The 15,523-nt window shown below is 40.7% G+C and overlaps 1 protein-coding gene across 2 annotated transcripts in view; it reads right to left on the reverse strand.

Moving 5' to 3' along the window:
* Positions 1 to 15,523, reverse strand: part of Astn1 (astrotactin 1) — a 328,592-nt gene that overhangs the window by 204,598 nt on the left and 108,471 nt on the right. For both annotated transcript variants that reach the window (XM_008826113.3, XM_008826114.3), the window contains exon 2: positions 4,309 to 4,496. In XM_008826113.3, coding sequence (XP_008824335.1) covers positions 4,309 to 4,496 — 188 coding nt within the window. The remainder of the gene's footprint in view (positions 1 to 4,308; positions 4,497 to 15,523) is intronic.

Genomic DNA, 15,523 nt, shown 5'->3' on the forward strand with positions numbered 1-15,523 from the left:
ACAAAATACTCAGAAGGACACACAGATGCCTAAAGATATTTTTTCCACAAAATTATTAATTGTGCCTAAGAAGGCTAAAGTTCAAAAGGCAATCCCTTGCAGTGGGAATTATCACAACAAAAAGTAGGTAGATGGATAGACAGACAGATGGATGGACAGAACTGAAACATTTTCGGAAAAGCTTAGTTGCTACAAAAATGTATTAACAAACCTATATGCATAAAGTAAATCTGTTAACACTGCCATCTTTAATTCCAGTCATAAAATATAGAGAGAACACATTTATATCCTATTATGAACCATTAAATTCCTTTTGCATACTTTAAGGAGAAAAATGTCCATCGTATGCTAAATTAGCAAAAGCATAATGTAGAAATTTAAATTCACACAGTGTCTGAATATCTGATGTAAAGTTGTGTTTAAATCTAGTCTTTTGTGGAGTAAACAATTTGCCTTGTTGCTGAAGGATTTCTTGACTTTCGGTTTAAAATTCATACTCAGTTTTAATTTATCAATTCCTCTTCCACTTGTTCAAGAGTTTGCAAAAGAATATGCTTGTGTACTGTCATGCTTCTAAGTGTCAATTATCCTGAAAATTTTGAAATAAATCTCTTCAGCCAAGTTTGAATCATGCAGGAGGTTAAAAAACATCCTTTGACCCTCAAAGCAATAATGTAAGATTTCAGGAGGGAAATCCAATTATTCTACGCAAGGAAGAAACGGTACCTCTTTGGGAAAAAATAATTCAAAAATTTTAGGATGTGATTGAAAAATAAAAAAAGTGAAAGCTTTTTCAAAGTTTTAAATTGTCAAGCTCCCAGCGGGGGTATTGGTTTTCTGCAAGCCCACGTTTTTGCTGATGACAGTTTGATACTGGGCATAGTATAAAAGAGAACTTGCAAATTCTCATTCATGCAATGTCACAAGGATGCAAAAGGTTTACCTTTATTTCTTATCCTATCATTACTTATATTTTGTGTTTAAAACAAAGCACAGTGAACACAAAATTTGAAAATAAACACGATTCTCTGCATTAAGGCAAGATAGATGAGAGAAGGGAAAATTCAAACAGAGAGAAATGTAAACTTAAAGGTTTTCACAGAACCATTAATTCCTTCTGCACATATTGAAAATATTTAGGATTACCTGTTAAGCTTTTAAATGTACATCTTCTTAGTGAGAGAGAAAAGGTTGGACATATTCATGTTTTGATAATGGCTGTAACTTTTCTGTTTTTCAAATGATGCTATTTTGAACCAATCCGAAAAGTACATTATTATTGATCATTAGAGTTCATGGAAAATAGCCCTATTATTGTTATTTTATAAGTAAGAGAGTTTGGGTGATGTCACTTACTTTCACTTCACTGTCCAACGCTATTACTAGTCAAAAGATTTCACTATCTTCTGACATTTATCAGGCTACCATTCTGGATGCCTCAGATAGCTGCCTATATTACCTCCGAAGGATGTGGTATAAAGTGAATCAAATAAAATCTACCAATCCCTGAGTCTCTTAAGAAGAAGCCATCAGAGACTCTCTGAACGACATCTTCAAACAGGATACCCTCAGGCTTGATTTCTGAGCTGAGGGCAGATACTCAACTTCAGACTTTGAAATTGTTTCTGGAGTAGCATCCTAAGGACTGTGAGCCAATGTGTGAGGGTGTGTGGTGTGGAATGGGAATGGTGGAGAAGCAGAAGGCCAGGTGAGCTGCAGGCTCCACTGATCAGCCTGCAACATCCTTGACAGGGAGGGGTGGGAAGGTTTCTATAGCAGTTCACCCTGGGGTTCATTCTCCTGCAGGGGTCAAAGGCTTTCTGAATAGTTGTGGAAATGTGGCCATTCTACAACCAAGAAGCCAAGTCAGAGGCAGCACAGCACTCTCCATCTTCAGTCTTTGGCTATGCTCTTTTAACCTCTGCCTCCTCCAGCCTGATTAAAAATTAAATCCAATAAACTAAAAGAAAGCCGAAAGAAATGCCTAAAAGAAAAATGAAAGAAATTATTTAGAAAATACAATACTACTGCTAGCCTGCAATGAGTAACTTATAGCATATAAAAGAAAGATCTGAAAGGTAGGTCTAAGGCCGACTCTTACTCTCTCTCTATTTTGGTGTCTCATGGGTATTACTATATCTTAAAAGCATAATCCATTACTGAGAATCTTTTGGCATCCTTGATAAGCATAGTTCTATCTTTAAAGCCATCCACAAACATTCATGCACGCATATACATGTGCATACATATGTGTACATACACACACACCTCTCTGGAGAACTTGCTGGATCATGTCATTCTAAACACAGATGGTAGTAGGGTTCTTGCTACACTGAAAATATGAGGCAGTCATTAAGAGAAGCTACAGACCACCTTTCCGCAGATGTTCACCCTATGCCCCCTTTCTCTGAGGCACACTCCTTCTCGTACATCTTTTGTCTTGGTCTCTAATAGACAGGGGCATTGTTCCAGACATGATCATACCAATGTTCATCCTTGGAACTCTATATAATTTTATTTACCTTAAACGTTTTTGGGGTTTTTTTTTGTTTTTTGTTTTTTTTTTTTTTTGGTGTAACAAAGACAAGTTCTTTGGAATGGTCTTGGGTCAAAGAGAAAGCAAAGCTAAAACCACTTAGGCAAGTGCTTTGTAAACTAATGAGATGGTGTCCATGTAGGTAGTCTATCATGCCAATTATTTATGAGGATGCTGATTGAAGAAGAAATGAAAAGCTTACATTTTGAATTTTTTTTTTACTGTGTATTAGTTGAATTTTTCCCCTTCATGCCCATAGTTCTTTGTATGGCCCTCCTCCTTTACCCCCTTTTTACATATTTCTCCCATAGTAACACCTTTCTCCTACTATTGTTCTCTTTAATCAGATTTGTATGGGGAAAGTTTTCATTTTAATGGATAATGAAGAATTTCATGTTATATAAAATGTACTCTGCTTTTTTTGGGGAGGGGCATCATCAATAATAAAATATCCCAAACCTACTGTGTCTTCTGCATTGTAGCAAGAGCTAAGGCAATGCTGCACAGAACTAAACATCACACAGTGATATCAGAGCAATAGATGAATTAAAATTAGACCAAGACCTAGGTGGGCCTGTGTGAGACTCTTAACAGTGACATAGCCCATGCACTGTACACATTCCCATGAGTGATCGACCAAATGTCAACTTACGTTTAGACTGCCTTATAAACAGATAATGTGTTATTGTAAGTCAGTACATAAAATGCCCAATGAAATATGTATTTTCTGTCTCCACTGAAAAACTTCATTTGTTTCATAAATACTGTTTATGCATTAACTATATGAAAACACTGTTCTATGTGCTGAAAATTCACCAGTGAACAAAACACCACCTAACTACCCTCACCCAAACATGCCTGCCATTATGGCACTCACTGTCCAGTGAGCTTCTTAAACACAGGATCCCAGTATATTAGGCAGAATTTTATAGTGTTTTTGAGGCTTCATATTTCTAAATAGAAGGAAGAGTGAGGGTGAAAGTTCAGAGATGGGCTACAGAGCATCCGTTGCTATACCCTTTACTGTGAGATCAGAGAAAGCTGGGTTGCTGATTTCTACTGTCTGAGAGAAAAGATTTGATAGCAGCAAGCAGTTCAGAGATTCAGTCATTCAAGAAAACTTCATAAAGTACTCTAAGATATTCAAATATATTACTTGAATAATTATTTTCTAAGGCATTCTAACATTATCTCTGGTTCATAAGAAGCACTCCATATCTGGGCATATTTCTAGAAAGAACACTTGGAGAGTGATACTGTAGAAATGGCTGCAATTTTTACAGCACAAGTGTATTCATTCTCCCAAAATGGGAAGTTTATTTATCATCATAATCAATGATCTTCACAGAGTTGGATATTACACGGTTTGTCTAGTATAGTGGTTTGAATGTTTCTTGTCCCCCCCAAGGTGGTACGGAACTTTTAAGAGGTGTAGTCTAATGGGACCACATTGACTAGCAGCATGCCCTTGAAGGAAACTGTAGCACCATAGCCTCTCTGGCTTCCTGTTTGATGTGACCTCCTCCATACATGCCCCTGTCATTACCATCTATCATGATGCAATATAGCTGAGAGGGCCCTCAGGAGAGCTGAACTGATGCAGATGTCATGCCCTTGACCTCCAGACCTGTGGGCATCTTCATAAGTCATCTACCTTGTATATCTTGTTCTAACAATGGAAAACTGATTCATATACTGAAGGCATGAAGACTCAACGTTGAAGTTAATATAAGCTATGTGTGGCCCGAAGGCTATGGTTATGCTGTTCTTACCATCACTGAGATGTGGAGGATCCTCAGTTCCTCTTCTGCTGACTCATGCTGGGGTTCTTCCGTTGGGTCTTGTCCAGGCAGACTTGGGGCACCGTCTTGGTGATGTATGTGAAAAAGCAAAGTACCATTCTCCAGCCATTGCTGCCTCCAACGCACCAGAGGGATGTCCTCTGTGTTCCCTGAGATCTCTAGAGGATAAACACCAAAGGCACAGGTGAGACTTTGGACTGGACCAAGTTTTCAGCTTCCTAGCTACTGGTACCAGCTAGCCAGTTCTATCTATGGGCAACAAAGGGTTCTGACTACAGTTAGGTCAGACTTCCGCTACTTATAAAAATCAAGAAAGGCAAGAGATCCTGAGAAGGAGAGAATTACCCCCTATAAGTCTCCCCATGATAAAGCTAGTGAGCCAGAATCTCACCCTCTGAGAGAAGTACTGAGGTGAAAACCCAAGTTCTTCCCACTAGTTCTTGTGATCAATAGCATCCTTTACATGACAAAATTTGAATACCTGATAACCCCCTGAGGTAAACGCAAGGTTGTTTGTCTCTTATAAATTTGGACGTGTGAGTTCCCCAGCAATTTCTCCCAGACACACTAGTGAATCTCCGAAAGAGAGAATTGGTAATTACTGTGTAGAGAACTGGCATTTATGGAATAGTCCTGGGAGGTTACTGCAGAGCTACTGGGGCTGGCAGGCTATTACTAAAACCACATTCATTTGCTGTATAGTCCACCGGAGATGTCTGATAACTCGCTATGACAAGTAAAGTAATGTTTTAATTCCTTTTCATATTTCTCTTCAGTTTTGCAAAGCAGAGGTCGTGTGCATGAAGGAGGTGATGGGAATTGGGCCTTTATCACAGATACACTTACTTGTTTCCCAAAGATCTAGATCAGAGCACTGGGCCATCATCGACAGCAAAATATCAAAAACGTACTCTGTCCTCTGCAATGTAACAGGGACTGTGACAGTGCAGCAGAAATACCCTGCATACACATCCCTCTTTCTTTCATTCCAAAGCAATATCACATCAGCTTTCTGAGACATTCCACAGTAGAGAAACCAGATTAACCTAGCCTTTCCAGCCCTTCGTTTAGCCTTCAGGCCATTTTTCCTTTAACAGTGGTTGCTACCTCAAAAGGGGGCCAGTGGTCTGCTGAACATACTTTAACAAATCAGCGCTTTATAAAATTTCATTTTTTTATAAGGCATGCTTCGTCTTTCAAAATTTATCACCTTTAGCCAAAAATTATTCCACAGATATAAAAAAGATTTAATAGACACATTTAGAATATATTCTCATCAAGTATCACAACCATAAAAAGGAAAGCAATTTTAAATATTTATGGAGTTTATAACTATCTTTCGCTATTTGTGAGAGGGCAGACTAGTGTTATTTATTGATTTAGCCTCTCATTTAATACATATAACACTGGGCATGAACTACACATCAGTCCCTGTTCAGGCACTCAAGTAATAATTGAAATGAGGACCTCCACGGTGCTTTAGAACAGCCCACCATCAGCAAATGCACATACAGAATCCTCATAGGAACATGGAAGGAAGAATTTGCTTCAATAGAGGGTATAAGAGGGCAAGGAAGTGGTCTTCTCTGAGGAAGACGATGCCTGGTGAATGGTAAGAAGACTTCTTTTTTCATAGGTAGAGAAGTGGGGAAAGGATGCTCAGGCATCGAAGGCCGAAGAAGATGAGGTGACGGATAGACACATCTGCTTGTCTTCTCTATAAGTCACTGAGGTTCTACACGGGCCACAGTCATTGGCCAACCTCTGAAAGACACTGATATTATTGCTTCTCTTACCCTATCATCCCACTTACCAGGGAGAGTAATAAACTTAAGACTGTTAGGCAAGGTTGCCAAGACAAAGCAATTGGTGCCCCCTCCCATGCTTAGTCCCTCTTCTCCATTGCCTAAAAGCCTCTTTCATCTATTGGATTGGTAAGTCTTCCATGATCTGGCGTGTGATTGGCCTAGCATCCAGGGAGCTGCAGTGAGCAAGGGAACTGTGAATGGAATATCTGCACCTCAGACCTGATTTTCAGAAGACATAGCTCCATTTGTTAAGGGGAGTGCTTGTTCAGATTTCTCATGTCAGCATTTTATCTAAGGAGACTTTTCACATTTCACAGGTAAGGAATTACCTTTGGGTGCATCTTTGAAGATACACAGAGCAACAGGAGCCATATAAAGCTTGAGTGTGGGCCTAATAATGTTCTCAGGCACTTGGGAATATATCTTTCTTCAGACACTCCTCATACCTTCACATCAAGTACTCAAAGACCCTTCGGAACCGGCCCTCCATCAAGCCCCTGTTCTACCATTGTTCTGAGAAACAAACTCTCTGCTTCTTACCAGAGACATAAAAATCATCAGCATTCCAGCTCCTCATAGGGCACGTGATGGCAAGATCAAATCCAGCTTCCTTTCTGTACTGTCCCCAACTCAGTCTTGGTTTTACTCCATGCAGCTCCGGGTGTCACTTGGCCTTCTCCATAACAAGTCAGAAGGATCTAGCACCCGTACCTTTAAATCATTTAGCAAACTGGATTTTGTTTCCCAGGAGATCATCTTCAAGTAGGTCAGGCTCTAACCATGGAAGCAAAGATTATGAAATACCTAGACCAAGGTCACCCCAACCTGGCACAGAACAGGGACTGAGATGGATGAACTATTAAGATTCCTTCAGCCCCTGTCACACCAGCAGCCACCATGACCTCAGAACAAACAGAGAGAGGGAGCACTAAAGTAGAAAGTCCACATGGTCTTTTAGGAGCTTTAAGGCTATAATACTCTAATCTTTTGTGAAAGTTTATAGTATCCCATGACTTATTTTTAAATTGAGATGTGATTTAAATGCCATAAAGTCACCCTTTAAGTCACTGAGTTTTTTTGGTGTATGTTCATTAAGTTGTATAACCGTCTCCACCATCTAATTCTAGAACATCTTCATTGGATCACTAAGAAACTTCATATCTTTGAGTAGCTTAAAACTTTCAGTGACAAAGAAGAGTGTTACATTGTGCAGTTCTAGGCACGGGGGTATCAAACAAAGAGCAGGTGTAGTGGGGCAATAGGATGAGCACACAGTCTCTGGTAGTAGCTTCCAGGCCCACCACAAAATCCTTCTGTAGGTTATTCTTGTCCGTCCCTATGAATGGTGACATCATGATTTTGCCCAGCCTAGGTTCAGTGAGGAGAGCAAAGGGTGAAGGAAAGAGAGACCAGGCCTGCCAAGGACACTCATCAATTTTAGTTTCAAGATAATTACAGAACAATAGCTTCTTCCTTGACAATGTTCCCTCTCCTGTCAGGATCTGACACAAAAGGGCTCAAATGCCAAACCAGGAACTTATTCATACTTATGCTATATCTGGCCTGATCAGCTAATGAAAAATCACACAAGACAAGTAAATCTTTGCTAATTTCTTCACCAACTGGACCTGAGCTTGGAGCATTAATGTAATAGTGGAGTGTATGTAAAAAGACTGTCTCAAGAAGAAGAATGCATTCAAGACAGCCCTGAGACTCCAATGAGCAAATGGGAGATAATAAATTCTTACTCCAATCTACGGCCACTAGAGGATTGCCGGTCAGACTCACACAGGACCTTTGCCACAATGTAGCGAATAAAACAAGTGCCAACAGGACTACATGGGTGCCATGGGTGCCGTGAGCACAGATCTCTTCAACACACCATGAGGCTGAGGCTGAGGTCTTCAGAAAGGTAAGGTTTTCCTGACTGTTACAATGTCTGTCTGTCTCCCCGTTTTGAAGCCTCACATCCTTAGTACCTCCCCAAATTCTGGAAAGCACAAAAAGCATGGTGCCATTCATTCTTAAATGCAATAAATATATTTGGAGTATTTTGAAAATTATGCCACAAAACTCTTATTCTCAAGGAGCTTTCAATCTAGCAGGAAACTTCAAATGTGGCCAGGATTAATGATCTAAACTGTAACAACAGTGTGTGTGAGGTGAGACACCGATGGAAAATTTATAATAAATTTGGGGGGAAAGTGTCAGAGAGACGATTCCAGATGAAAAGTACAGGTGTACAAAAGAACAGAAGGATGATGCGTGCTTGTGGAACCATAGGAGGTCTACTTAAGTTGCAGAAATGGGGATATGCAGAATTATGGCAGAGGACCTCATAAAAATTCAGATTAGTGTCAGTTGTGAGTCTTGAACGCCAGCCTAAGGAGTGGGACTCAGGAGGCCTAGGCATGATTTGGGCAACTTCGAATGAGCCACCTTGCCTCGAGCTTCCTCAGTTCTATAAGGAACGCACCTATGGATGAACTTCAAGATGATTTTGTAACTTTGATATCTCATAATTCCAAACTTCTGGAAAGGATGATAGTTCCATGTCCAAAATAATGTCAAACTGGGGGTGGAGGGATGGCTCAATGGCTAAAAGCATTGGCTGCCCTTGCAGAGGACATGGGTTCAATTCCCAGCACCCATATGGCAGCTAACAGTCATCCATAACTCCAGTTCCAGGGTATCTGATGCCCCCTTCTGACTTCTGTGGGTCAGACAAGGGTATACCTACCTACATGCAGGTAATACACGCATACACATAAATAAATTTTTTATATTTTATTTTTATTTTATGTGTATGCGTGTATTGCCTGCATGTAGGTAAGTACACCCCTGTCATGCAATGCCCACGGAGGTCAAAAGAGGCTGTTGGATCCCCTGGGACTGGAGTTACAGACAGTTGTGAGCTGCCATGTGGGTGTTGGGATTCGAACCCGGGTCTTCTGCAAGAACAACAAGTGTTCCTAACTGCTGAGCCATTTCTCCAGCCCCAAATAAATATTTTTTAAGGAACAAAATAATGTCAAACCTTCTTTCAAGTCTAACCTACACTCCACCATTGGTGGAAAGGGTGTGATCAGAACCTTCAAGAGCCAGAGCCAACTTCACATTGTATGCCAGGCTGCTGAGAAAGATACCATACTTGTGCAGAAGGATGGATTCTGAGAAAAAAAAAAAAACAAAAAACTCAGGGCTTTTGTATGCCCTAGAGAACTGCACTAATGGGACACTGGGGATGGAAAGTCATGGGAGAGAAAAACCTGGGCTGGGGAAAGGCAGAGTAAAATGATATCCCTTTTAATTAGCCTTAGTCATTGTTCTAATGATAGCTTGTGGGCTGGGAGCAGGTAGTCTCTTTGTGGGGTTACTTTAGGACACACAAAACTTTGCTGCAAAAATTCTTTTACTTGATGTTACATCTCCATACTGTCCACGTGCCTTTCCCCTTCTTTGGGCATACCCTCAAGCTAAGAGTACCCGATTTGAGCTGCTGAGAAGCATCAAGCCAGGACCAGAATTTCCTCCCACATACGAAACCCACCATGCCCTCATTCAATGAGCTGGACAATTCCAATTTGAGTATGGATTTAATTGGGAAAATTCTCAAGGATCATTTAATTCAGTGAATTATTTGGAGTATCTTAGAGCGGTCCTGGCATTCTGGGACCCTTTTCATGCCTAGTAAGCCTGAGTTTCAAGCTGAATCTAGCTGAGTAGTAATGATATTACTGTGGTTGCTGATGTCAAGATTGGGAATGTAGCATTAACTTGTTCATTCTTTGGCTCATGTTGAAGGCATCTGCTGAACTGATCCTATGTTTTTCAAGGTTGAGGTTGACACCCCCTGGTGGCCGTTTCTAACTACTGAAAGGCCTTGCTTAGATTTTCAGTCTTGGTTTGCATCTAGCCTCTCATCCAAACCAAATTCGAAATGTTCTCTGGTGGTCTTCCCCAGGGACAGAGTTAGAAAAGAATTAGATCTGTTGGAGGGATAAGTCAATGTAGTACTACGCAAGGTCCTTGCTGTTAGAGGATCAAGTGGGAAGAGTATCTCTGAGTTAAGATTTACTTGGTTATTTTCAATTTTAAGTGTGATGCTATAAATAACATTATATTATTTGTAAAATAATTACAAGTACAGGAAAACGCCTCTCAAAATATAATGTAACCATATCTCCATGTCCACCATACGCTATCTCAGTGAACATTATGAATTTCCTTCTGATGAAGAGTAAGCTCAGGCACTGAAAAGGTAGCTTAGAAGGGAAAAGCACTTGCTGCCCAAGCATGAGGACCTGAGTTTTAATCCCCAGCACTCATGTAAAAAAACTAGACATGTAACTGGAGCACTAGAGGAGTGCAGAGACAGGAGGATTACTAGGGCTTGCTGGCAACTGCCACCTGCCTAGCCAAAAACCTGTGAGCTCCAGATTGAGTGAGACTATGTCTCAGGGATAAGGCGGAGATCAGTGGAGAAGGACATCCAGTGTCCTCTGCTGGCCTCCACGTGTGTGCCCATGCACACATACATGCATACCACATACACACACAAATAAAAATAAATTTTAGAAAATATTAAGCTCAGAACATTGGTAGTGATAGACCAATCATCTAACATAAGAAAAACAAATGAGTCTTGTCTATCTGATAGTGACTATCATAAACGTTAACAAAGATGGGCCTGTGACAGAACTGCCCCCCTTTTCTTTTGTTCTTACTTTCCTTTTCCACTCCCTGATTTCAGAGTTTGAAAGATACTGATGGCAAGCCTAGCTTCCCACCTGGTTTCATCCTAGTCTTTGGACTGAAACTATTAACAGTGGTATTAACTTTCAACACCTGTGTAAGAAAATACCCTGCTTAAGTCAGGGGTTAATAACAGCCAGGGATCACTAATTATCTTGCAAATCTGCACCCCGGTATCAAATACAACACCAGTCTTTAATGTTTCTGGAACAGCAGCCTCTAAAGACCTCAACTTGTTTCGTAAACATAATGACAGCAGCACATTAGTGTCCTGGCCATCTGTGAAGGAAGATGAGGGGCAGACAAAAAACAGACAAAGAAGAAGGAGGTAGAGAGAAAGGACAAAGTCAAGAGAAGTGAGGAAATGAGACCAGCCAGAGAAATAACAGGCCTTGGGCTGAGTTGGCTGGGTTTCGGCACCTCTCACCACAGGGACCATCTGGTATGGAGTTCTGAAGTGGAACAATCCCACATCCCAGAGTGAGAGCCATATAAGACAGAGCACCCTGCTGGACCTGAATTTAGTCAGCACAGATGCCAGGAACACTGATGGCTCGCCTGAAGTGTGTGCCTGTGAAGGCCTGGCTAAGTGAACAACAAAATGTGAGATCACAGAGCCAGGGAAATTTTTTGTGAAGATGTTCATTGACCAACTAGAAATGGAGCTCCCACTGTGGTTCCTGCATTCAATTCACTGGGCACTGTGGAGTGCCTCCACTCTGTTCACTCTCAACAAGCTTAAGCAATGGGCATAGAACTTCCTGTAACAAAAGCTTCAGAACAAATAGCTTAAAATTCCAAACATCTCCAACCCAATAGAAGTATAAGAGGTTCCTTTCTCAGATAATTATAACCTTCTCAACTTGTTAAAAATTTGGAGTAGAAAATTCACTCGTGACCAAGTGAAGGAGGACTGAATTTCTAGCTTTCCTGCTTGATGACATTTGCCTGGCAAGAGTCTCAGCACATCACGGGTCCAGTGATGAGACGTGGGAAGCAAAGCAGGTTGAATATTGAACCTAGAGGAGGTCTGTGGCCATCTTTGGAGTTCACGTTCCTTGTCTACAAGTAAAGCAATGGGACATGTCTATGAACTCTCTAGCTCTGAGCTCTCATCAATGGCTCAAAAGCAATCAGGAGACCTGGTGCTGGCATTAGACCTCACCTCAGGTGCAACTGGAGCCTATTTCTGCGTGCCAACTGGATAACAGTCTAGCGATTTTTCAAACCAGGCTTTCTTCCTGGTGTTTGGATTATTTGCATTTCCATTCATTTAGAGTGAGGGTTGGCTGAAGTAAGGACTGAAATTTCAGTCAAGGGTCCCTTATAAGGACACATATACATGCAAATGCTTCCAAATAGTTTCCAGCTAGCTACTAACCTTCGATTAATTTGTTTACATGGATAAAGAGAGTGTAGATAAAATATCACCTGACCACTCTTGACACACCTACCAATATCCTTTGATAATGCTATACTTTAAAAATCTGAAGTGTTGTTGGCTTCTTTTAAAGCTGCCTACCTACCCACTTCTTTTCTAGAATGGGCGAAGCTGGAATAAAATGAAGTAACACAGGGAGCAGGCATGATAAAAGGGGGAATAAGGACCTGGACAGTCCACACTGTGCCACCGCTAGGGCAGTCTGGGGTGGGAGCTTCAGGGAGCAGAGGGTGGCTTTTTAGATCAGCTTCCACAGAAAGCAGTGAGGCTTTCTATGGATGTTGCTGGAAGTAGGTCACTCTATGCTACTCTGTGCTGGCATGAATAGCAATTGAGCAACTGCACACACATTCTATTTACCTAGCCATGGAGACGAAAACATTCCTGTGGGGGAAAGATGCAGCCAAAAGGTTCCGACATAACCAGAAAAAATGGGAGGCATTCAAATGGCTTGTGATTTCATCCAAAATGGTTTGCTTGTTCCTACCACAGTGTTTCTCTGGATCTTTTCAAACCTCTGCAAAGAGTTTATCCACATGATACTCATTAAAGTCTCATTTGAAAGGAGGGAAAAAAGCCCAGAGCTCTTTGAAAAGGACCGAGTTATCGGAGCTACAGATGCACTGGTAAAAGGTTTCTTCAGTTTTTTCACATACATCTACTTCTATTCTACTTCTCTTCACAGAGATGACCTTTGTAAATTGAGATAACGACATACATTTAACAAAATCTGACATCAAGTAAGACGTATAATAATATTTAAACTCTGTGATGTTAAAATATGTATTTATAGATCATTTGCGTTTTGCAGGTCATTGGGGGTTACTCCCCTGCTGTACGGCACTAGAACCAACGTGGACACCTGGGTTTTAGAAATCCAGAACACTTGTTGCAAGATAATTATAAAGAAACTTCCCACTAGACCTAGCGAGACCTCTGTGTATTTGAGGTCCTCGCTCTTATATGCCTGATCTTTTATTAACATAGACTTCAGTATCTGGTATCTTTCTCTGATCCTGGACTAATTATAGGTTGTGTGATTCTGTGGCTCTTGGTCGAAAGAAGGTAGATAGAAAAAAGAGTTGACAATGACAATATATCATCTGTATACAAAAAGGGAATGGTCTGCTGCTTGCTCTAAACTGTTTATATTCATTTCCATTTTAACTGGTTCTAATTTAATTATATTTCTGTTTTCACTTGTCTATTATTCAACTCAGCAAGTGATGATGTGCTTATCAGGTATTGTCAGTGCTGAGAAACTCTCTCAATATTCATGAGTACCTTAAACCCCAATGACTCTTCAATGTGAGGCTGCATCTCCTTTTTATAGATCAGGAACTTGAGTTCCAGAGAAATCAACCTACTTGACCAGGTGTGCTGTTTGAAAACAACAGAATGGGAAAAGGGAAAAGCTAAGTCTCCCGATTTTAAGTCACTGTTCCTTTTCAGTTTTGTTCTTCCTAGTCCCTTGCTTTGCAAATCCCTATCTCAAAATACTATAAGCAAACTGTTTTTAGCCATTTCTTGCATTTAACAGAAAACAACAACCATCAAAACCATCACTGCCATTATTAACATTGTCATTTTCATTATCAATGCCATTTACATTAATGTCAATTCTGAAATTGAGCAGTAATCTTTAGAGAATTAAGTGAATGGCACCTTTAAATAGTTGCAGCTGTATCAAAGTCTCCAAAGTCTTCTTAAGTCCAGAAACAGTAAATCCAGAAATTAGCAGAGTTCCAGCTAAGTAACATGGGTTGGGTAGCAATGTTATATTTCTGGAAGTTTTCATTATCAAACTAAGTAATTTTGTGCCTGACAAAAGTCAAATAACACCATCAGTACTTTAGGATCCGACGATGGGGCTAGGGATGCCCTGCTATCCATACCCTCTGAAGACTGTCATGGGAGACCAGATCCAGTGAACTGACTGTCAAACACTTAGCAAGATGTCCTGAATTAAAACAGGCAGGTCCTCCCAGATGGCCATGCTATGTGAATGGCAAGCAATAACTTAGGAAGGGGCAAATGGAGGCTGTATGAAAATGACAGCTCAGTCGTCTTCAGTGCTAAATGTGGTCCTACACTGCAGACTAATTGGTGTGATCTTTTCTTGTCATAAAGGCCAAGGGCATTTCTACTCAGGTGGAAGCTTCCATTCTCATCATCTCCTGGGAAACGAGGCTTTCTGCCTCATTCCCAAAGCCATGAGACCTTTCACCACTGAACATGAGTTGTGCCTTCTGGTGCACACATATCTTAGAAGCATTTATTTCTCTAGGCTCTCTTCTCTGTACCATTTTCTCCTTCAGAAAAGGGGGGATACATAACCTCTTAAGCTTCTTCTCACTCTAAAATTCTTGGATTTTACCTTTAACCTTCCTATCATCTACAGTTGTCATCTCATGGCCTGAAACTAATGGTCCCTCAAAGTGAAGATGAGACATGGTCATATCTCAGGTATCACCATTGTTATTCAGTCTAGGAGAGTAGAATGTCAAGAAAATTCTATGATGACTCAAGTCCATGAAAAATCCATTGCTATCAATCCCATTTTAAAATTTGCAAAGTCCTTCTTATGAGTCTGCCTTTACATCATTGACCGTGTGTGGTAGGTTTCTTAGAACTAGAAACCAGAAGGTCAAGAGAGAGAGTGACAATTTCAAAGAAGATAGTTGAGATGGAATGGGCCTGAATAGCTCTCTCCTTCTCTCTCTCTCTCTCTCTCTCTCTCTCTCTCTCTCTCTTTCAGTTCACAGCCAACCACTTTTCTCACTCAACTGCACTGCACAGTCTCCTGAAACAATGTTTACACTTGAAACCATAAACTCCTGTGCTTGAATTTCAGAAAAATGAATTTGATATCCAGAAGATATACATCAATAGTAAGCACTGTCAGGAATTTGAAGAGTTTGGGCCTACAGAGCTGAGATTGAAATTGAGTTATTAACCAATTCACACTAGTGCACAAATCATATGGCATCTGTTGTGATTTCATTGTGACAGGTCCCCTTGGAGGATCAGATCTGCTTGTCTTTCCTTCCAGTTTCTGGTCTAAAGACTCTTGACACTGTCTTGGGCCATCTCTGCAGGCAGATATGCATAAGTGCTCATTAGAAGAAAGGGTCAAGATGACCTCTAAATGACCTGACAGACATATCTCCATGGAAATCTT

The sequence above is a fragment of the Nannospalax galili genome, unplaced genomic scaffold, assembly GCF_000622305.1.
Source record: "Nannospalax galili isolate Female #2095 unplaced genomic scaffold, S.galili_v1.0 scaffold429, whole genome shotgun sequence".
NCBI lineage: Eukaryota > Metazoa > Chordata > Mammalia > Rodentia > Spalacidae > Nannospalax > Nannospalax galili.